Consider the following 24,207-nt stretch of genomic DNA (forward strand, 5'->3'; position numbering starts at 1 on the left):
TCGCTTTGGATAAAGGTGTCTGCTAAATGCCCAAAATGAAATGTAATGTAAATGTATATTGCTCTGTTTTTGAGTGATGTTTTGTTTTCTCATTGACCAGCTCATAAGGCAGACTGGTTCAGCATCGCCACTTCATCCATCAGCTCTGTCAGCTCGACCTGCTCACAGATGTTTTGAGGTTCCAGCATTATGGTATTTGATGGTCATCTTTGTTTCTAAATCAGTATACCAAAGTGCAACAAATGGCATGGTATATAAGGGTCAATTGATTGTAGATAGAGCACTCCTCTATTTTATACACAAAATAATAGAGTAGCTCAACCGGTATGATGTAATTTCTTAAGTTTCTTACAGAAGATTTGGTCTCACACTTTCTTTTTTTTTTCTTTCTTTTTTTTTCCTACTGCAATTAGGTGGCAGTTCCCAATCAGTCCACTGGAGGGCAGTATCTGCGAATTGTATCACAGCAGAATGTGTTGAGGAGAGGGTACCCATGGGTACAATACTGTCTCATTCAGAACAGACACGCTACACAATCCTCACACCAATGTCTGCAAAAAATAATTTAAAAAATCCCTGCATTCTTTCTTATTGTGCTATATTGTTGACTAAGGGTGAGGAGGTACGCAGAGGAACCGTGGAAAAACTTGTGTAACCCACATTTCACCACTTCTGCATGACAGCTGTGACCAGCTCAGCACAGCATGAAGAAAGTGGTCAGTAACCACCTGCACAGCCACATGGCCACACAGCATTCCTGCTATGCTTCTCAGCTTACATAGCCACTGAACAAGACTGTCCTTTGAGATGTCATTGCACGTTTTATAGTAAGTCATCTTGTCAACAGGCTGCCAGCACCAATCATTTCACAAGTTGTTGTTTTAGGCCGCCGTCCAACTGATGTACAAATGTCTATTAAAAAGAGTGACAGGCAGATGAACAAAAGACAACTGAGCACATGAAATATATTGCCTATAGCTGACTATGAACATCCTGCTCCACAGGACCAATATAACTGTAATTATGAAACAAGAGTGTATGAATGAATGAATGGTCTTTATTGTCATTAATACAGTACATGTACCATACAATAGTGTATGTGATGGCTTTATTATGCTTTGCCATCACACATTCCAGAGGGAACAGGTTAAGTAAGATGTCCAGTTCGTCTGGGATTATTTGCAAGTGTCAGCAAGTTCAGGCTACGGTAAGGAAATAGTGTGGTTTTCATTACAATACTTCCGTGTTCAATAACCACATTACATAATACACTGTCAGCCATCAACTAAATGATGCTGTATCATATAGTACAGTACATCTTTGTCTGTATCATACAGTACATCTTTGACCCACAAATGGGCATGGGATATATCATTCCATCTTGTAGAATTTATTCGGAAACAAGACATTCTGGACTCCTTGGTTCTATTTCATATTTTGGGGTTATATTTCGATAATAATATACAACATTAATAAAGCACTTTTTTACATCAGATATTAAATGTATCTGGACAAATAGGCCAGCTAAACACATAGGCCTATACCAAGAAGCTGGTTGGAGCAGCCTCGGCCCCCGTTCCAGTCTCCACAACATGCCAAATCAAAACGAATAGGCTACCATGCATTTCTACATTTTCTTCAAAATGTACATTGCAGCACCACACCCTTCACCCGAAGCTACTATATTCACAACATTCACATACCATAGTATTAAGCAATTACTTTTTAGTGTCTGTTAAAACACGCTTTTCACAAAAATATATACAAGTAAGACTTTAATTATCTTTTATGTTATTTCATCCATAATAACAAGATGCAAAACCAGTGTCAGTGGGTGAAATTGGCAAGAACACAGCAGGTTTCAGATTACAAAAACAGTATTCTACTAAAAACCAGTGACAGAAATAACAAAGTGCCAAATTGTCCTTATTGCCTAGTATTGTCCCCTAAAACACAATTAGGGGGGAAATGTCTGAGTATGAACATAGTAGGCCTACCACTGATTTTAAGCAAAGGCAAACATTTTGCAAAGGCAAAAGTTGCCGGCTTGCCGCTACCGTTACAACCCATCTATATTCAGATTAGCTACGGTATAGAGGTGTTTGTTGACATGTCACTAACCTGAAAGAATAGGCTAATATAGAAAATATAGCCGCAAGCTGTAATTAAGGGCGCAAGGGATAACCACACATTAGGTAGGCTACACATATCTGTTATGGCACTGTCTCAAACCACGCTAACTTTGAGATTGATTAGACTAACAATGACTGACATAGCCCTATTTTAATATGTCATAAGTTATGGTAAGCTACATATTAATACATAGCTGTGTATTATTTTCAAGTATGAACTTGTCCGTCGCAAACTTTGCAGGGACTGCTACAAGCATACCGATTTCCATGTCAATCGGTATTTTAAAGTTTTTTTTTTGTGGAAATGCAGAATATTTAGTGGCATGTGGCAGCCGCAGCCATGCTTTTCATCTGATCATGTTGGAATTTGGTAGACATCTATGTCATAACTGAGGCTCACCAAGTTCAAAAGGCAAAAAAAAAGTTACAGGAGTCATGGCCAACTGTGTTTGTGTGAAAGTGCGGTCAACACCCGCGGCTGCGACGCGCCTGAGGTTGCTTTAGGAATGAGGATGTATCTTGTCTGACTGTTTCGATGTTACCATACCAGTAAATGTCCCCATCAAGTCTATCAAGAAACAGGTTGGTGTGCTGTGCACACAGACACAGAATGAGCAGGGTAAAATAGCCTATGATGGAGCTTGTCAAATCCAAGCAAATGGCTACATGATCAAATATTACATGATGTACAGTATAGCCTACTGCATGTTGACATTCGAAAGGTCATTTTGTTTGCATTTACGATTCCACCCCCGCCCCCCTTAATTGTAATTTACAGTATGTGCCATTTCACAACTGAGTTATGACATTCTGATATTGCAATTAAGTTAAAGGAAATTGCACCCATCATAGGCTTATCATAATAATATTATACTCCAGGACTAAATGTTAAAAAAGGGGGTAAGAGGGGTAAGAGTAAAAAAAAAAAAAAAAAAAGTTATCAACGGGACCTTCTCATCATTGGTCTGTTGAGCATCGCTCAGGAATGCCTCTGTCAAAACCAGCGCAACACGTCTGGAGTCGCAACTGAGGTTGATCGCTGTTGTTTCACATTGAAGACACTCAGGTAACATGCTTTAATTGTGTTGTAGCCTAAATATGTCATTTCATATGTGATTTTTAATGAAATAGCCTACCGAGGAAACGAAGTGGATTTCTGTTCGAATTATTATGAACAATGTGGACAGTTCCGCATCCTATCGTCGCGCATGTTAACTGAACTATAATGGTAAGATAATGACCACCTGCACATGTACACTGCTCTGTATAACTGATTCACATTTATTTTATTTTTTACTGTAAATTGCGATATGTTAGACAGCGTAAATATGACTGCTGATTTTGGATCTGTATGAATATTTGGAAAATGCGCTAAACATTGAGATATTTTATAAAGATTCATTATTTAGTGTGGTGAATCAGGTCATGGAGTTTTGAGAGGTTTGCTTTATCTGTGCGAATCCAATAGGAGGAGGGGGGGGGGCACTTTTTCAAGTGAGTTGTCTTTATAGGCTGTATACCTCTTTTTAGTGATGATGAATCATGTTTATGATGAATGCATGGCAGCACTGGCGGACTCACAGGGGGGCAAGGGGGGCGACCGCCCCTCCTGGTGCCCCCACGGTTGAAAAACGTCTGTCTTAAATGCCCTTTTGAGTGGCAAAATTAGAGGATGTGCCCTACTGGCTGTCCTTCCAATGGTCTAAACTTGACCATGTGCACTGATGCACAGGTGCGGGCGCTGTACAACGTTTTTCACCCCTGCCCTTCAAACAGCCTGAGTCCGCCACTGCATGGCAGATTATGCACAGAGGATGTAGAGGCATAGCCTAGATGAAATCATGTTGACGTGACATGCATGGCAGATTGTGCACAGAGCAGAGGATGTAGAGGCATAGATTAAATACAACCCCCCGCTCTCTCTTATACGTTTGAGATGACAGCGGCAGAGCACAGCTTGCTCAAGCAAACTTTAGTTGCATTGCAACGTCGTTTTAGTGCAACACCGCAATCGTGAGATAACGTTTCTTTAAAGAGAGACAAAGAGAACAGTGAGTGATTATATCTTCAAACTTCACACAGGTATTGGGGCTAGATAATATATGCACATATGGACATTACACAAACATTATGCACATTCACATCAAGCTACACCAACAAACTGCATTTAATGACATGACAATTGAAAATGTAGGCCTGTAATATAGCCTATTGTATGAATATTGCCACTTCACCCATATCAGTTTCAGTTTGAGATGACATGCGGCGGAGCAGTTTGCTCAATAAAACTTCAAACAAATACAAAAACCTGCAACATCGTTTTGTCACAACACCACAATCAGGTCAGATTTGTGAGATAACGTTTCTTGCGGACATGCTCAGATTATATCTTCAATCACACAGCTACTGTCACTTGACGATACTAGTAAGTAGTAACAACCGTATGGAGGCGACCGTATTCGGAAAGTATTCAGACCCCTTCACTTTTTCCACATTTTCTTGTGTTATAGACTCAATTTAAAGTTGATTAAAATAATTTGACATAAATCCACACACAATACCCCAGAATGCCAAAGTGAAAACACGTTTTTTGAAATTGCAGTAAATTAATTAAAATTGAAATACAAGAAATACCCCATGTACGTAAGTATTCAGAGCCTTATATGACACTCTTAAAATGAGCTAAAATGCAAACATGTCATCAACAAATGACTCAATAAGTTGAATTGAGTCCATCTTAATGCAAGAACAATAGTTCATGTAATTTTGGAATTAATATATTTGGTTTTATAGGGTCTCTCTGATTTGCTTAGGAATCAATTACACACTGTGTAGATTAGGATTTCCAAAAAAGTGGTTTCACTTTGTCATTCTGGGGTATTGTGTGTGGATTGATGGCAAACTATTTTAATTTCATCCATTTTAAACTGAGGCTATAACACAACAACATGTGGAAAAAGTGAAGGGGTCTGAATACTTTCCTATGGCACTGTACTTCCATCAAAATACAAGGCTCTCTGCTACCCCCTTGTGGTCAGCAGTGTAAATGGTAAATGGACTGACTTATATAGCGCCTTATTCCAAAGCGCTTTACAATGGCCTCTCATTCACCCATTCACAGTGTCCCAAAACACTGAGATAGTAATACTAGAACATTTAAAAATGAAACTGTCATTATGCATAATATGCCGACATTATGTACATTCACATCTAGCTACACCAAAGAAAAACTGCATTTAATGACACAATTAAATCATGTAGGCCTGTAATATATCGTATGAATTTTGACAATTGACATGATCACATGGCTCTTTTACAGTATCGTGGTGCAGAGCTGTATACGGCGGCCAAGTTCAGGACTGAAGGTAGGCGAGTCAGAATCTCACAGGGGAGTTCAGACAGCTTCCAAAGATGACCAGCCCCATCTACTGCCCACTCATCCAGCAGATGGTAAATTCCAGTGAGCCCCCCAACTCCTCAGCCAGGGCCGGGGCCATGAGCCTGGGCACAGTCTGTCTCCACGGCGTGGTCTCCTCCCTGGGCATCCTGGAGAACCTGCTCATCCTAGGGGTCATCGGCCTGCAGGTCCGCCGCTCCATCATCAGCGTCTGGATCCTCAACCTGGCCGCCTCGGACCTCCTGGCCACCGCCTCCCTGCCCTTCTTCACTGTCTTCCTGGCCCGAGGCAGCACCTGGACCCTGGGAAACACCTTCTGCCGCCTCCACTCCTCCGTCTTCTTCCTCAACATGTTTGTGAGCGCCTTCCTCCTGGCGGCCATCTCTCTGGACCGCTGTCTGGTCGTACTGAGGCCCGTGTGGGCCCAGAACCATAGGAACGTACGGCTAGTCGGGAGGGTGTGTGGGGTCACCTGGGTGATGGCCATGATCTGCACCGTCCCGTTCTACCTGTTCCGTGACACCATCCCCCGACGTGACGGGAAGGTCATGTGTTACTATAACTACGCCCAGTTCCTTCCTCTGGGTGATATCGACCTCAAAGGGCTGTGTGAGGTGCGTCAGGAGTCCCTGGCTCTGATCAAGTTCCTCCTGGCCTTCCTGCTCCCCCTGGTGGTCATCATAGGGAGCTACGTGACGGTGACCGTCCACATCGTGCGGCGCAATCAGGGCAAGCGCCGGTCCTTCCGCTTCGTGCGGCTGGTGGTGGCAGTGGTGATGAGCTTCGTGGTGTGCTGGGCGCCCTACCACGTCTTCAGCGTACTGGAGGCTGTAGTCAAGCACCAGCCCTCCTTACAGGGGCTAGTAGCTCGTGGCATGCCCATTACAGCGAGCTTAGCCTTCCTGAACAGTGTGATCAACCCCATCCTGTACGTGTTCAGCTGCCCAGACCTGTGCAGTAAGATCCGCCAGTCGCTGAGCACGGTGCTGGAGAGCGTGCTAGTCGAGGACCTGGGGGAGTTGCCACGGCGACGCAGTACGGCCGGCACGTTAATCAGCATCTCAGAGTTTCAGCTGAGGGGGAGAGGCCTCATCCCCTCCAGCCTGAGGGAGGCAGACTCCAGGGAGGATGGGGGGGAGGTGGAGAGGGAGAAGGACCACTCCTCTTCCACTAAAGGAGTCCTCATGACCTGAATTTAGTCCAGATGCCAGTTTTGATGGGCTGTGATGAGAAAGCCATTCAGTTTTTAATCAGTGTTATGTCCGCCATAGACTGAATGTTTGACTGTCCCTCCTAAAGACCTCTTCATCCCCAATACCCCCCTGTACAGTTTCTCAAAATGTAATAATATTAAAAAAAAGAAAAATCTAAATCTAAAAAGTATTTCTTCCTTCTTCTAGCATTGTAACTGCCAAAGGCCCCTGGTCCTAGCAAATATATATATATATATATATATATATATATATATATATATATCTTTTTAACTCATTGACTGCCAAAGACACCAATTGGCGTCTTATAGAATAGTAACGTTGACTGGGGAAAAAAAATCATTTTTTCGCGGGGATCGCGTTATTGACATGTTCTACACCTAGCGAGTGAATTTCAGACTTGGGTGTAATGTATTTCGGTCCCAGATGGGGGCAGTAGTTCGATAAAAGCCTGGAGAAGGAAGTGGCTTGCTGTGGGTTGTAGTAATGGCGAAACGGATCAGGGTATGTGCCAAACGCGGCGCGGAGCATTGCGGCCATCGCGCGACTCTTCAAACAGTTCAGAGTCGGATGATACAGAAAAGTGCAAAAAAAAAAGTTCTGCAGAAAAAGCTCGTTTTCTCTGTTTATTGGTCAAAATCAGGTGTTTTTGCTGAAACCACCCTATGTTCTACGGACGATTTCTAAACACTCAAAGAGGCTAGAAACAAACTTTATTTTTCTGATGAAAGAAGAGAGTCTAAAGTTTTGGTAGATATGTTCAATGTTTATGTAGTCCGAAAAGTCAATATTTGGTGGGTCTTCAAAGTTCAGCGAAAATGCCCCAAAAGTCTGGCAGTGTGGAGCTCTCCGCTCTGAACATGGCTGGCAGTCAAAGAGTTGGTTAATGATGACTGATGTATAGATGATTCACTTACTTTAGACAAATGTACTTGTTGTAAGTTGCTTTGGATAAAGGTGTCTGCTAAATGTCGAAAATGTAAATGTAAAGTTTTCCACACACAGGAACTAAATATTGTGTTTTTGCTTTGCTGCCCATGCTGCATGGCCTGCAGATAAATAATGTGCATTTGCATACTATTAGTTACCCACTACCGATTTAAAAGGGGGGGGGGGTAAATACGATATGTCTGTAAAACTTCGGATGATATGAAGTTGACGGAGTTGAACGTTTCTCACTTCAGCCCTGATCAACATGGACATGAACCACAAGCCACAGGTGCAAGTCACCAGGCACCAATGAACTGAGACTTGCACAGCCGTCACATTGTACAAACCTTTGCTTCAGATTCAGATTCAGATTCAGATTCTGATGCCAATCCGATTCAACCCATTATCTCTACCACGGAAGAAAGAGATGCTTTATTTACTGTATGCAAAGTACATCAGGTAAGTCATGAAAACAAGGGCTGAAATGTTGAAAATGATGAATGAGATTGTGGTGAGGGACAAGCAAACTATCAAATAAAACATCATATCAAAGGTCTGTTTCTGTCTCATTCGAATCCTGTTACAAGCATTCACAAGGCTGTGGTTTATCTCTACAGGGAGGCAGCTATGGCAGTGTGTTGGAGGGCAGTCACATCAGATGTCTTTGTCAAATATAGTTTCCATAGAGACTTGGTTTGACGGAAACAGTCTGATTGCTTCACCATTCTGTTTAATTTCCTGTATCAGTCTGATGTCCTCCTCTCATTGAAGCCTAGGGTTGTGGCTGAAAACGAATGCAAAGTGATTGGATCAACTTCCAAACAATGAGAAAACCAAACCACCCCCATAATTTGTTTACATTATACGATTTCCAAAGGGCTCATTTAGTGGTTGAAGGCCTACAACTATGGCGAGATCAGGCTGTTTCGGAGACTCTTTTTTTATATGGGATACAGAGCCAGGCTGGCGTTGTGACACTGGAACAAGACATGAAGTATGGCATCATCATATTTGAGCATGCTTTTGATGCAACAGTTAGCTTCATGCCTCTCAGCCAGCCACACACACATATTCCCCACTGGGTGGCACTATTGCAACCCTCTTCCCTGACTAATGAAGGCGAATGCAATGCAATTGATGAGCTTCTTTATGGTCGGTCGTTATTAAACGCTATCACTCTGATCTGGAAGCCCTCTGAGGCTCAGGGTGACCTGCTTAGGGGCTCCGGGACCCTGCCCCAGACAGGGCAGAGACCTCCGCAGCTCCAGCCTGACGTCTTGGCACAGGAAGATGTAGAAGAGGGGGTCCAACAGAGTGTTGAGGCTGGTCAGGCCGTAGCAGAGGCGGTAGACAAGGAAAATGGACTGTTCCAACCCGCAGGGTTCGTCTGTTAGGAGCAGGGCCACAAACCTGTATCCCCCTACTAGGTGGTAGGGTCCGAACACAAGGATGAAGATGGCGGTGATCACAATGAGGATTCCGGTTATTTTGTTGCGCTCGCGGTTGGAGACGGAGGGGGAGCGCCTCAGGGTCACCCCGATGCGTGCGGAGGTGTAGCTGAAGGGGAGGGGCAGAATGATACAGATCCAGTTAAAAAAACAATATATATATATATATATATATTTAAATTATTTGTAATCTAGATAAGATTGTTTGATTGCACTGATCTTCATTATGGACAACATGTGATTTTGGCACTTGGCCACTGAATTCCATGGAATACATCAGCTTACATGAAGTTGCCCCTACATCTCTGTAGTAATGCTGTAATTACATGTAACTACATTATAGTAACATGTTATTATTGCCCAATAATGACCACATCGTCAACACATATTTATGAGCAAAAATGGAATCGCGGAAATTGATGGAATAAGGTTATTGTTCAATATTATTAAATGACCCAATTTTTAAACCTAACCCTAGATCAAAACACAACCAGACTATTACACTCACCCCAGTATCCCACAGGGCAGCAGGAACCCCAATACAACAGTAGCGATCTTAAAGTGGGCGTATCTGTTGCTGACAGGGTACTGCTCCAGACAAAGCAGCCTATCCGAGTCAAACACAGACGGAAGCAGCCCCCCCAGACACAACAGGAAGGTCAGGGTCCAGACCGCCACCCCTGAGACGGCTGCCGTCCGCACCGTCCGTACCCCCCGGCTGCTCAACGGGTGCACGATGGCCAGGCAGCGGTCCAGCGCGATGAGACACAGGAACGCTACGCTGGCGTAGATGTTGACGTAGAAGATGTAGCCCACAAACTCGCAGGCGGCTCGGCCATAAGGCCAGTGGTGCGCCCCCTGTAGGTAAAGGATCCACAGGGGCAAGGTGAGCAACTGGAGGAGGTCAGAGAGCAACAGGTTGAGGATGTAGACCAGCTGGCAGCCACCCCCGCCGGAGCGGCCCAGTTGGTACAGTCCCCAGAGGGACAGCAGGTTGACTGGGAGACCCAAGGAGAAGGCCAAGCTGTAGATATAGGTGAGACCAACTCTGTCTGTGTCCAGGGGGAGGTTGCAGCTGTCATTGGACATCTCGGTCTCTTGGTGTGCCTGTGTGAGGGGCAATCCTCCAATGACCTACTCAGGAAACCGGACACAATAGGGCTTTATTTCACTCTCTCACATGAAGTGATACACCCACAGAACGGTGTTGATGTCAGAGCTCCTTGATTTGTACCCATATTCTTTCACACTCACAAATGCTGAGCCCTCTGTCACAAAGAGAACTATGACTATAACTAGTGCACCGTGGAGGAGGTCTCTGATGAAATTGTACACGTAGTCATCTAATCTGTCCATGTTATTTGGCTGCTGCAGCTAGAGTCAGGTGCTCACTGCTTGTGTCTGAGGATGAGGCCATCACAGACTGCGTAGGAGCCATCAAGAGATTTAAATCTTTTTGAAAACCTTGGAGGAAATAATGACGGAAAGGGAGTTGGTTTTCATAAGCACATAAATATATGCAGTCTTATGCATGCATATCATATATAACAGGCGCATAACTATGGCCTAAAACGATGTGGAAATTTGAACATGCGTTACAAAATGTTTTCTGAAGAGTCTGTTCACTCACCTCTCTACCAGTTCTAAAATCCACACAGATTTTCTTTTTCCCAGAACAACCGTTCCCTCTGCTTGGTGACCTGTGCACTGAACGCGTCGGAGCGAGGGGAACACAGCGTCTTAACCGGGCCTTGTCGATGTTGTGATCGTTTCCTCAGCAGGAAACACACTTCTTCAGCTTTAAGGGCAACATCCTGAGGCAGGAGAACGCCTTTCTCCTCCCGAACAAAAACACTCTCTCTCTCTCCTTCACTCCCCAACACAGAAGAGAATGATTGAGGACGTGGATTTTTTTGGGTGGCGAAGGGGTGGGGGCAGGGATCAGGGGATACAACAGGATGCTTCACTTTCAATGATGAACTGGTCAGTGATGATTCAGAAACACTTGCAGAAACTTTTTTAGGTTGGATAATTGACAATCGTTGTGGATTTGATAATGTCGAACATTTCCCTCCTGTATTGCATGACTGATTACACATGAGTGTGTGTGTGTGTGTGTGTTTATGTCTAGGTGTGTGTGTATTCCCATGTCAACAAGCAGGTCAGAGGTAACAGAAGCGTTTAGGAGGAAATGATGGATAGACAGAGATTAGAGCTAAACAAAAGGTCAATTCAGCGCCATCTCTCCACATGAAATTCTTTATTCAGACTTTTTTGTGATACTTATAAAAGTACACTTATTTTGTTGTTGTTGTTTGATTTGGTGAATGACAACTTGACTGGTCCTTCTATGTTAAATGAAGTTTTAGTAAAAGATGTAGCCTAGTCACAAAACAAGTGACTTTGGCTCTGGCCCAGGAAAAAAGCTGCCTGCACAATTCTAATTGTTTGAGGAGAATGGGTATGTTGAGACAATGACGCTAGGCAGTATTTTTAAAACATGATTCCATAGAGAGGTCTAACTACTCTCTTCTGGCCCTTTCCTTTAAAATGTCACCAGACTGCAGTATGATAAACGAGCCAAGGTATGGGAGACTTACTGCAGGGACCATTTAAATGGGAAGAGCTTGACCTCGGTTTTGAATTGTGTACTTCTCTTTGAATACAGGATAACATTTTCAACTGTCAACACACTCTTGTTTACATTTCTAAACTACCTTCATCCTGTCTTATCGCAGGGATCATCTGAGCCATTTTTGTAACGCTTGACAGCGGTTTCATAAGTCAGCGGCTTAAGCGGTTTCTTAAGTCATGGTTGGATGGTTGGTTGGCTGGTTGGATGGTTGGATGGTTGGTTGGTTGGTTGGATGGTTGGATGGTTGGTTGGTTGGTTGGATGGTTGGTTGGTTGGCTGGTTGGATGGTTGGATGGTTGGATGGTTGGTTGGATGGTTGGATGGTTGGTTGGTTGGATGGTTGGTTGGTTGGATGGTTTGTTGGTTGGTTGGATGGTTGGATGGTTGACTGGGAGAGTTGAAAAAAAAAAAAAAAAAACTGAAACAGCTTAAGTCAAAGTGGGTGGAGCTTAAGTCAAAGTGGGCGGAGCTTAAGTCAAAGTGGGCGGAGCTTAAGTCAAAGTCAAACTCATTCCACCTTGGTCTTCCTCTTGGAGCTCCTGCAGCACAGCAGGCTGCAGATCGAGACCGAGGCCCAGAGAAGGCCCCCGCCGAGGGCAAGGAGCAGCGCTGACACGTCCAGGCTGTGGTAGGAGTACCAGGGCAGGCTGTAGGCCTCAGTGCGCAGGTGGGCTGCTCCTTTGTTTCTCATAACGTACTCGATCCAGAAGGTGGCGCTCGCCAACGGGGACAGGGGATGGTCACGATGCAGGCGGGAGAGCCTCTGCATACTGAGGTGGTAGGAGGGCTTCTCCAGGACATCCCTCAGGGCCCCCACGAAGCCCTCTGTGGTGAGAGTGGCTGCCTCCAGCACCCGGGCTGCCCCCCTCACTTGCAGCCGGAGGACGTTGTCAAACTGGTCGAAGATGAGCGGGAGGCCCAGCACAGGGACCCCATGGTAGATGGCCTCATACAGGCCGTTGGTGCCTCCGTGGGCCACAAAGGCTCGGGTCTTGGGGTGTCCCAGGAGGTCGTTCTGGGGGAGCCAGTCCAGCAGCAGGGTGTTGTTCCCCAGTGAGGAAGGCCTCTGGCCCAGGTACCTCCACACCACCCTCTGGGGCAGCTGGGAGAAGGCTGCAGCGATGGCCTCAGTCATCTCCCTGGGCAGAGTGGACACCAGCGTCCCCAGGGACATGACCACCACCCCATGCTCCCCAGAGCCCTCCATGAAGGCCTCCAGTTCAGCAGGGAGAGGTTGGGCTGGGCGGCACTGGAACCCCCCAATGTAGACCACGTTAGGCATGGTAGGACGCGGGAACTCAAAGACAAAGTCCACGCGCATCAGCCAGACGTCAGCCGAGCGCTGCATGGAGAGCAGGTCGGCGCCGACTGGGAAGTGGCGCTGAAGCAGGTCGGCGTAGAGCGGCAGGATGACCAGGTGCTCCTGGAGGAGGCTGGCCACGTAGCGTAGGAGGTTCTCCGTCCTCTGCAGGAAGTCCATCCGGTCGTGGAACAGGGAGTTGTACATGGGCACGTAGGAGGGCGGCGTGGGGGCGATGGTCATGTGAGCTTCGCCCGCGTTGAGCCAGCGTACGTTATAGACCATGGGCAGGCCCAGATACTGGGCGAGGAGGACCCCTGCGGGGAAAGCAGGGTCAGTGAGCATCACGTCAAAGTCAGAGGCTTTCAGTTTGGCCACGAGGGAGGACTCTTCCAGAATGGCAGAGATCATCCTGAGCGCCCCGCCGTGGAACATCATCAACATGGCTGCCACGTCCTTCTGCTGCTCCAAGAAGCGCCGGAGGGGGTACATCTTGCGCAGCTCCAGCGAGCGCTGCATCAGGAGGGCGTAGAAGTCGGGGCCGATGTCGCCCCCTCCTTCTCCTCCTCCGCCGCCTGGCAGTGTCACGGTGATGGGGGTGTAGAGAGGGGAGCTCTCGGGGATGTACCAGCTCTTGGAGGAGCGCAGGACGGTGAGGTCATGATCCCTGGAATGCAGCTCTCTGAGGATCACCTCCATGTTGACCCAGTGGCTGCCGTCTTCAGGGAAAACCAGGACCCTGCCTCCATGGCAACCACAGGCCAAGACGAGAAGGAGGCAGAGAGAGGGGCAAATGAGTGGCGTCGTTTCTCCATAGACACCCATCCCTCGCGGAGCTCTTAGAAAAAAAACAAGAAAGAACAGCAACAACATATTTTTACAATCTCAGAAAACTTTCCCCGCAGGAGGTATAGAAATGTATACAATAGAAATTGTTCGATTTGCACAAGTACATTTTAAAGTTAACATACAGAATGTGAGGGCTGTGGAACTGTATTGTGGAGTTATTGTCCCTCCTCTGCAAAATAAATTCCACAGTGGAAAGTACTGCCTGCCTATACTATGTAACTGGAAGATATCCAAATACACCAGTGGGTTATGTAAAGCAGATTTTTAATTTATTTATCTGAAGGTAGGGAGGGAACATTTCTGGGACATTTGTGTTTCAGCTTGGGAAAACTAAAGTATATTCAAATACATGTAATGCTGCTGTGGGAATGAAGCAGGGGAGACTGGTGGAGATAGTAATCAGAGGACAGGCTCAATGGAATGAATGGAATGAGGAATGGTATATATGGCTAGTTGATGAATGCCATGATGGCTTCTCCAGTGCAATACTGGTCAGAATGGCGCCTTGTAAACAATGCATCCTACTGTATAGGGATAGAAACAGGCACAAATTCAATACAGGAAGGACCATGGGATAATATGAAATTGAACAATTTCTTTAACTCCAACAATTGAGACATCCTTCAAAGGTTCATCATGACTGAGTCAGCCTGTTGATTTCACAGTCAATGTTATTGTCGTATTTGAGAAACCTACAGTGACTTTTGGCACCTGATGTTTCACTTAAGCATGCAGTCTATTGCAACCTTTTGCCAAAATGAAACATTTCACCCACTAAAACAAGGATTTAAAGACTAAAATGGCATCACTGGCAATAGAACATCATTATCATCATCATCATCATGTTTTTTTCAGCTAGAGAAAGTGATATTTCACTGGAGTGTGCTTGCCTTTAACAGTCCACTCCCCACAACTTAGGCCATTTAGTGTATAATTCAAAGATTACATCATAATGCACCAGGCTGAAACCTCCCTGATTGGCCTATATCAGGACCGGATAAACCCGTCTAGTGACCAGAACCATGCAGGAACACGTGATATGGGTGACATCACCTGGAATGTTCATCTACTGTACTACTGTTGTCCTGTACTCCATTTCACTGCACAACAGTACAGCAGACATATATAGTACTGTACTGTACATTATACAAGTTCTGAAGCTTTAAGTAGTACGGAACCAGAGCCATTTCTCTACAGTATTCTACTATACAGTACATCACTAAGAAATGGTTTCTCTGATTTAACTCTTGGTGGTAACTGACCATTTAATTAAGCTTAACCGGCGCAACTTGCTTTTAGAAGAATTTCAGTGTTGTTTCAATATCATTGTTGACTTAAAAACATGTGGGATTTGGAATGAACTGTTTTCTGAAGAAAAAAAAGAAAAAGAAGAAAAAACTACTGCAGGCCATGTTTTTCCCCCGAAGAAGAAAATAGAGGTTATATAACGTAAATAGATACTAGTACAATAAATGTGAGAAAGTACCTTGTTATACCAGACGTCTATGTGTTATGATGCAGCGTCTGTCTGTCTCTCACACTCTCTGTCTCACATTCACTCTGTCAGCTGCATGCAAAGGTCTGCCTGGTGTTATTTACAGACGCAGCGGAAGTAATGGCAAACTCACCGTGACCGGTGAGACAAAGGCTGTCCCCAACTCTCGTACACGTCCCGCGGTGTGTCCTCTGAAATGTGATATTCCAGATGCACTAGTTTAGATGGTCTATGAACGGAATTACAGAGCTGTATGGTGGTGAGTAAGGTAGGGGAGGAATGTGGAAGATCCTGGGGGATCCTTTGTTTTTTGTTCCTCCTTCTTCATCTGACCTAAATCCTTGTTTTGGGCACACTAATGTGATCCAGAATTGGGGCACCCACGGTTTATTTTTTTATCCCTGTACACAGAACATTGTGTTCACATTGTGGTGAAATCATGCGGACTTGATACCAACAAAAAAGTGGTGCCAGTGAGCGACCAGTCATCTACCTGTTTTTAGATATAAAGCCTTTACAAACTCTCTCTTTCACATTGAAGCTTACGTACACTGTATCTGAGGTATTTCCAAAGAGCACCATTCAAAAGGTTATTTCCATCGAATAACATCGGGTTTAATGTGTAACATAATATGTTATGTTATGTGGGCTATTACCACAATGATTTCCAGCACATCAGATTGCCATTTCTGAGGAGCAATGATAAGTGTTTGTATTTTGACCCATTTGATTGATAAAAGTTAGTAACCCTCATCACTAAGATACTAGGATACAAGTAGTTCAGCCAATGAGAGAGACATTCACTCCACCTTGGTCTTCCTCTTGGAGCTCCTGCACCACACCAGGCTGCAGATCGAGACCGTGGCCCAGAGAAGGGCCCCGCTGAGGGCAAGGAGCAGCACTGCCACATCCAGGCTGTGGTAGGAGTACCAGGGCAGGATGGAGGCCTCAGTGCTGCTCAGATGAGCTGGCCCTTTCTTCCTCAAGACATACTCAATCCACAGGGTGGCGCTGGTCAGCTCTGTTTCTGTAGGAGGGCTTAAACACCCCCCACCCTCCGCCCCACAGCCTCTAACGCCCCCAGACACATCCCTAAAGGATTGTGGTGCTTTTCTTTGAAGCGAGAGGTCACAGTAAATATGATTCTGGAGAATGTACACTCCTGGTGGAGGTGATGTAATGGTGTGGGGAATGTTTTCTTGGCTTGACTTTGGACCCGTTAATACCAATCAATCAACGCTTGAATGCCACAGCCTATTTGAGTATTGTTGCTGACCATGTGCATCCCTTCATGGACACAATGTACCCAACTTCTAATGGCTAGTTCCAGTATGATAATGCACCATGTCACAAAGCAAAAGTTGTTTTTCATGAACATGACAATGAGTTCAGTGTTCTTCAGTGGCCTTCCCAGTCACTGGACTTGAATCCAGTAGAACACCTTTGGGATGTGGTAGAATGGGAGATTCACAGCTTGAAAGTGCACCTGAAAAATCTTAAAACCTCTTCTTATCCACCTCATTTTTCTGGTTTTCTGCTCGAAATGACATGCCCACAGTGAATATAGAATATCTCCATTCTCCACAATCACAAGGGCCTTCATAATGATCTTGTTATCAAATGAAAGCTAACACCTGTCCTGTGGGGTGGCTGTAGAAGTGTCATAATCAAAATCTATGTTACTGTGTCAGAGTAAATAGAGCTAGAACATTATAAAACATCTCAAATTCAGTCTCTGCCTAAAAAAACAACAGCTTTTACAGTGAATATCACCTTGGAAACCTGATAACCAAGCCCAAATCATCTAGGAATCAGTACTCCAGGGTCTTATTAGTACTTGTGCCAAAGTCGATGCTAGTAATGTGAGCAAATGCAACTTTGTACCTGTTTTAGTACAGGTATGTTTAGGTGGACACCTATATGTTTAGGCCATTTGGAGATATTTTGGCACCATCTTTGACCTTTGACCTTTCTCATGTATCAGATTTATTTTTTATTCAATTCATTTTTTAGGATTTTTTTGGGTTGGCCGACCAATGGTATGGAAATTCGGCGTTGAAACCGGACATGACACATTCTCCAGTTGGAGAAAACTGGAAGTGACTTCGGCCGTGTTTACCGTCTCGGAAACATAATGGTGGCATCGTATAGCATGCAAAGTTGTGAAAAAAAATGTGATATCGATGAAGAGAATTGATCGAGGTAAGCTCTTTATATCACTTCGGATCCACCTGTGGGTCCGTTGGATCGAATGTTTCCAACATCTCATGTTCGGTGAGTGTATGTTACGGTACATGTAATTACACATACACGCTATCAGTGAACGCAGTTTCAAGGAAATGCAATTTTGATGCCCTAGAACCCGCTAATAAACGGTAGTGTCACTTTGTGATCAGATTACCAAAACCCAAAAAAACAGTTGCCAGTTTCGACTATATCAGGGGTGCTCATTGTTCAATCTTTTTTTAACCAAGATATTTTCAAGTAGCCAGCCTGCTAAAGATCGCCACCAGCCTCGCGAATCATATAAATCATATAAACCAGCAAAGTAAATTTAAAAATGATATCTTACCTTTACTTGAAAACGAGGTCCATTCGCCTCTCCTTGCGAATGAACACCTCTGTCACTTTAGTGTAGAAGTCACTCGCCTGTTGCAGTTTTGAAAGTCTCTCTTTTTCGATTTCCCCGAAATGATACTTCTTGCTTAGCTAGGAAGCAGGTGGCATCTATTAATTTGTTTAGAATATCTCTATTCTCTTTTACCTTTTGGTTGTGAATTTCTGTGGCCAGTCTCGTCTGCTCATCCAGAGCTGAGTCGATGCGCGTCGTGGTGCCAAAGGTTTTCAGGGCTACTTGGCTTCTGATGTGTGTTGCCGTCTTCTCGTGTTTATTGAGCGCGTTGGTAAGATTGTTAAGGTCCTCGTAGCCTTTCTGAATCCACACACTATAACCTGTAGAAAACAGTGTACAGGAGTAGCAAAAGAGGCGATTGGTCTCTGCACAGCCACATAGCCATTTCTTCCGCTCATACCAGACTTGTTGGAACCCCCTAGCGACTCTCCCTTTCTGGGTGTGCAGATCGTTGAGCGGTGGCTTTGGCCGGCCTTTAGCCAGTAGTTCTGTTTTTGCAGTCCAGCCCAGTCTACAAAATCCCTTTAGGTCGCTGACACTGACAGTAATGTCCATATTCGCAAGTTATCCTTTGTTTGAGCTAGCATAAACTATTCTGCCGGGAAGAGCAGAATAGTGTGAACTTGATGAACTTGTGACCTTGTGAACATGAAAATGATAGCCAATCAGTAGCTCTTATCGGAATGAAAGAACTACTCTGATTGGCTGAAAGCATGCTTACCCTGGTCACGTTACACAGCGGGCTGAGGCATCGAAAAAAAAAAAAGAGGACATTTTCACGCATTCGAATGTACGCAAGGGAAAGCAAAGAGAGGAGTGCTTGCAGAGTAGGAAGTGCTTTACTCCTACAGGTGGCGCTAAAAATGCAACATCAAAATGAATGACTCCTGCTGCCCTGGGACCTAAAATACGACTCTTTGAATGAAAACAAACAAACGGTTACAAGCACTTTTATTTTAATTTTCACGTTTTTTTTTTTTCTTTTCTTTTTTCGTTGGGTAAGCACTGCTTACCCTGCTTATATGGACGGCACGTCCCTGGGCAGCACCCTATGGCGGCTTTAAGATAACAATGTAGGAGTATTATCTATTCATACGGTGTCAATGAATCACACTGGTAATGTGCATGATTAAGTCCAACTGTGAAATAAGAAAAGACAAGGAATACAACAGATTAAATGCAACACAAACAAACACATTCAGTGGATCATGTAGGTGAGCTTCTGGGTCTTCCTGGATGTCTTCTTGAAGGGGTTACACAGGCCCTTGCTGACAGCTGATGCCCTCCTCCTGAAGATGGTCGCTAGAGACAGGAGGGAGAGGGAGAAAGGAGAGAGGAAAGAGGAAGGGAGAAGGAGAGGGTGAGTAGGAAGAGAGAGAGAGGGGGAGGTGGAGGAGGGGAGAGGAAGGTGAAGAAAGAGGGATAGAGGGGGAGAGAGAGAGAGAGAGAGAGAGTTAAAACTCAAGACAGAATTCATGTTCTACAAGGATTACATTTTGTCTAACCCCATTATCAAACCTTCATAGTTAGAGAAAAGAGAATAATAACGATGTTGGGGCTTGAGTCGAAAGATTGAAGCAATTATAAGCCTTCAACAATTACCAAGGCACTACTTTTGTGCTTTGATATAAATTGTCTTACCAACGACACGTTTGTCCACGTTTGCATAGTTGTTGATACTGCAGTTACCATAGTAACTAGAGGTATGTTTAAATTAAATGTAATCTGTGACTGTTAGGGTTAGATTGGATTAAGCAAACAATTAATCAAACAATTGTTACCTCTGAACTGGCAGCTTCTGCCAATGCAGTTTCTTGAAGGCCACATAGGTAGAACTATCACTCTCCCTGCCCCATATCTAAATGGCCTAATCGCCATCTACTGCCTTCATTATAGAAATGTTACGTTCTGGTTGGCAGAATGGATCTCAGCCTGTCTCCTGTCATTACCCAGTGATGCCCAGTAGGGGGCAGGCTGGCATCACAGAAAATAAGGCTCACCATTGTAATGTGTGACACGGCTGTTTTCACGGCTATTTGGGAGAATAAAACAAGGAGTAGTTATTTAGCATATATCACACATTCAAGAAATTAGCACTATGCTGTTTAACATGCAAATGTTATATAGAAAATCAATGAATATGGTATAATCGGATTAATCATTCACATACATACAGTATTCAACTGGTCCATTCCCCCCTTAGAGAGAGATCGTGGAGGGTGGAGGGTCTCTGTGACAGCAAAGAGAGCAGTCTCAGTAGAGTGCCTAGCCTTGAAGCCAGATTGGTGTGGGTCAAGGAGGTTCTCTAAGAGATAGTGAGACAGTTGGTTAGATACAAGGGGTTTAGATAAGAAGGAGAGGAGGGATGTAGTTGTGGGCAGAAGACGGGTCAAGAGTTGGTTTCTTGAGAAGAGGCTTGAGGTCTTTAGAAGGGACTGTTAAGATGTAGCCTGAAGAGATGGGTCTTCAATCTACGGAGAAAGATAAGTAGTGACTCTGCAGTCCTGACAACAGTGGGCACCAGGACAGTGAAAAGTTGTGACCGAGTAGTGCGACTGCTGCATTCACGTACAGGCTGTGGTGCCAGGTGGCCAGCTGAGCCATTACCTCTACTCATCTACTCTCTCTGATCTCCTCAGGGTCATGTCTCCTCCTACTATGTCAGTCGCTATGGGTTCCCTGACGACTGCAGCGTGGTGGCGTTCACAGGAGACAACCCAGGTAAAGCCTTTGTCCCACTGGGTTGGCTTCTCTCTCTGTCAGGCCATGTTGGCTATGCCTGCCATTCTACCATGTCGCCACTGGGTGGCAGTAGTTGATTATCGATACTGGTTGTGTGTTGGTCCCATTGAGAACATTGGTCACATGACAACACCCTCTTATCTATGAACCCGATGAACACAGAGCTGGGCTTCATCTCAATAGTGTTACCTGGCCTCCTCTCCTCCTTTTCTTCCCTCCATCTGCACTGACCTGGAAGAACAAGCTGGGTGAACACAAATGCCCACTGGCCTCCATGTTGCCTTCACACCTGTCCCTTGTTCTCAGATGGGTGCAGGTGAAGGAGAGGAGAAGAGGAGAGGAAGGCACATTAGAGTATAGAGATTGACCCGACAATCAGTGCTGGCTGACAGCAGACAATCAGAATCAGAATCAGAATCAGAATCAGAATTGCTTTTATCACATCTAATGTACGGGTACACAGAGTAATATTTTTGGGTTCGGGTTCATTCGGCCTTGGCATTGCAGTAGAATACAAAATCAATAATAAAATAAAATACAGGATATACGTAAAAACAACAATCACAATCAACAATAGCAGTGGTAGCGTCAGTATTAGCAACAGAATGCAAATCAACAATAATAGAATAAAGTAATAGCAGCAGAATGCAAATCAGCATATCAACATTATTAATGTAATCGTCATTGCAGGAAGTTCAAGTAATAGACAGGTTGAGCAAAAAATGCTGTGCAGGTTGCAGTGAGATATAACACACAGAAATCAGCGTATCAACATTATTAATGTAATCATCATTACAGTGCAGACAGCGGCCCTGCCTGCCTGTGTGGTGGGTGGAGGGACACTCGCCGTAGTTCAGTTAAAGCCTCCAGCTGAGAGTGAACATGACGTGACCCTGCCATAGGCTCTGCTCTGCAGCCTCATCTGCATAAAAGGCTCTTTACGGCCAATAAAAACACAGGCGACGCCCATATCGCGGGTGTGAGTCGCAGCGGGATATTTTAGATCACAGGATGAAGACTGCTTCATCCTGTGGTCTAAAATATATATTTTAATAATACTAAAAAAATATCCCTACATAAACCCTGTTGTGTTGCTGTTTTCTTCCAATATCCACAGCATACTGTACTACTTGAAGCAATGTATTGACAATTAAATGGTGTTCGTGTGAAATAGCTGATGTTCTAATCGAAATTTGAGCATGGCTGTGTTCGGAATAGTATACTAGCATACTGCATACTAGCATACTCAATGAGTATATACTGCATACTGCCTACTACATTCATAATAAGTATGCGAAAACCAGCCGACCGTTTACACAGTATGCATACTGCCTCCCAGAATGCATTTCGCCGGGAGCGGGGGGGATTTAAACCTCCATTTTAAACCTCCATTGGCTAAAAGGTGTAATTTTGGCTTTACAAGTGTTAACAGTTTTAATATGTTTTCAGGCGAGAAAGTAACCACATATATTCCCAAAATGTGTCCAGTTTATCAAAATAACCTGTTTATATATCTGATTTCGTCTTCTGTTCCTAGCTACATTACGGCTGTGTTCGTAAATTCGCCCTGGAAATCTGATCAGCACTCATGGGAATGCCTCTTGTCTAATCAAATTACCTGGTCCCTTTATGACGTTGAACCCAGTGTGCGCTCCGGCGCTCTCAGAGCGAATTTATGAACGCACCCTGCGTTGCTTACATACGTTGCTTACTTACGGAGTTCGACAGAAACATTGTAAAATGATTTGGGGGGCCAATATCTTTAGCTAGCTCAAGTAACTAGCTTACTATATTGTTGTCTTAACAGTTGGTAAAATAACATGATTAAAATAAATATATATGAGCAATAACATATCGTGGGCTTGCTGCAGCAAGCACTACAACCAACTTGTCCTTCTGAAGCTACAATACTGGGATCCAGGGGCGGCGCTAGGGGGTGGCTACTGGGGCTCAAGCCCCGGATGTTTTCTGAAAAGCCCCGAATGTTTTACTTAAAAAAAAAAAAAAAAAAAAAAACTCTCGTGAGTAACGTGCAGTACCGGAGTCCAACAGAGAGGCAGCAGCTGCGCGACATTAGCCTGCATACTGCGTAGCCTACCCTGCCCTGAAGAAGAAGTGATCTCAATCAGTGCCTGACTTGCAAAAGTGTAAGGATGGATATCCGAAAGTTGTTTTCAACAAAACAAGCGCCAAGAACTGTTGCAGCAGCCGTATCAGCAGCTGACAACAATGACATCACCAGCAGTGATGACATAGATGATGTTTCAGGTTTGTGAATCTTATTAGAAAGGTGACTGACTCACTGACACTACTTTTCCGGTTTGCTAATGCTAGCTGGCTATCATAACATAACGTTATGTTATAATGAAAATGAAACATAGCAAGGTACTGTTCCGGTACATGGTAAGAAATCAAACAAAGGATAATACTTATGGAATGGAATGGAATGGAATGGAATGGACTTTATTTGAAAAACAGATGGAATGAAGTGGTTATTCACTTTATACAAATAAAGTGAATAACAGGCTGATAGTCTTTGATATCTGCACTCTGGTTGACTGAGTAACAAGTGAAAAAGAATGATGTAACGTTAATGTTACAGCTAGTAAACATGGAGTAACCACATTAAGTATGCCCTTATGGTAGTATGTATGTATACAGAACATGACTCAAATCTATCCTAAGATGTAACGCTAACTAACTAAGTTTGTTTAATGTCCCAGGGGGGATTTGATTTCACAGTACCATACTGTGAATTTACTGTGAAAATACTGTGTATTTGATTACACAGGCCAACAATACATGTAATATATCGTCATATAACACAGGACAAGACTCTAAATACAATAAGTGGTGAGCACAGAGTCTGCCCTGATATACATACTGTAACATAACTAGCCTCAGCCCATCAATTATGTAATTCTATACAAATATAAATGATGGTGACTGGCAGGGGGAGCTACGTGTGCTGACCTCCCTCTGTGCCCAGAACCACCACAATTAGTTTGCTTCATTAAAGGGTGTGAATGTATATGTGTTCTCCAGTGCCTTTTGTCCGCTTTAAGGTGGTGGTAAGTTGAAGGTTGAAGGCAAAATTTTCCGGCGCGCTCTGCGCGCACATTATATTCTCCCTCTGGGCTAAGCCCCGGATCTCCTACGATCCTAAATCCGCCCCTGCTGGGATCATTCGTGATTGGGCTACAAGCAGTCAAATACTAGGCGAACATGTGTGTAAGACAAATAAACTTGGATTTCATGCATTTCAAGTGGCATATTTGTAATCATGACGACGTAGCCTTGTCTAAGAATGCATTTCACCATGTTAATTCCCAGTATAGTGAAAATACCACCGCTCATCCGTGATCAGACTTAGCTGGGGTGCTGCAGCTGAAGAGTATCAAATAGAGTGCAAAAAAGCAGCATCTGCACACTCAAA

General features: G+C 44.4%; 3 protein-coding genes across 3 annotated transcripts; 1 reads left to right on the forward strand and 2 right to left on the reverse strand.

Annotated features, from left to right (window-relative positions):
- Positions 1 to 5,543: 5,543 nt before the first annotated feature.
- LOC308169421 (prostaglandin D2 receptor 2-like) lies at positions 5,544 to 6,722 on the forward strand (the record flags this gene model as incomplete). The annotated part of the gene is made up of 1 exon (XM_080544103.1): positions 5,544 to 6,722. The coding sequence occupies one exon, from the start codon at positions 5,544 to 5,546 to the stop codon at positions 6,720 to 6,722; it is 1,179 nt and encodes a 392-aa protein (XP_080400229.1).
- Positions 6,723 to 8,833: 2,111 nt separating this feature from the next.
- LOC308169639 (G-protein coupled receptor 4-like) lies at positions 8,834 to 10,207 on the reverse strand (the record flags this gene model as incomplete). Its single annotated transcript, XM_080544345.1, has 2 exons — positions 8,834 to 9,227; positions 9,627 to 10,207. The coding sequence occupies 2 exons, from the start codon at positions 10,205 to 10,207 to the stop codon at positions 8,834 to 8,836; spliced, it is 975 nt and encodes a 324-aa protein (XP_080400471.1).
- Positions 10,208 to 12,261: 2,054 nt separating this feature from the next.
- Positions 12,262 to 13,878, reverse strand: LOC308169422 (UDP-glucuronosyltransferase 2A1-like; the record flags this gene model as incomplete). The annotated part of the gene is made up of 1 exon (XM_080544104.1): positions 12,262 to 13,878. One exon carries the CDS (start codon positions 13,876 to 13,878, stop codon positions 12,262 to 12,264), a length of 1,617 nt encoding a protein of 538 aa, XP_080400230.1.
- Positions 13,879 to 24,207: the final 10,329 nt, after the last annotated feature.

The sequence above is a fragment of the Nansenia antarctica genome (assembly GCF_963989245.1).
Source record: "Nansenia antarctica genome assembly, chromosome: 13".
NCBI lineage: Eukaryota > Metazoa > Chordata > Actinopteri > Argentiniformes > Microstomatidae > Nansenia > Nansenia antarctica.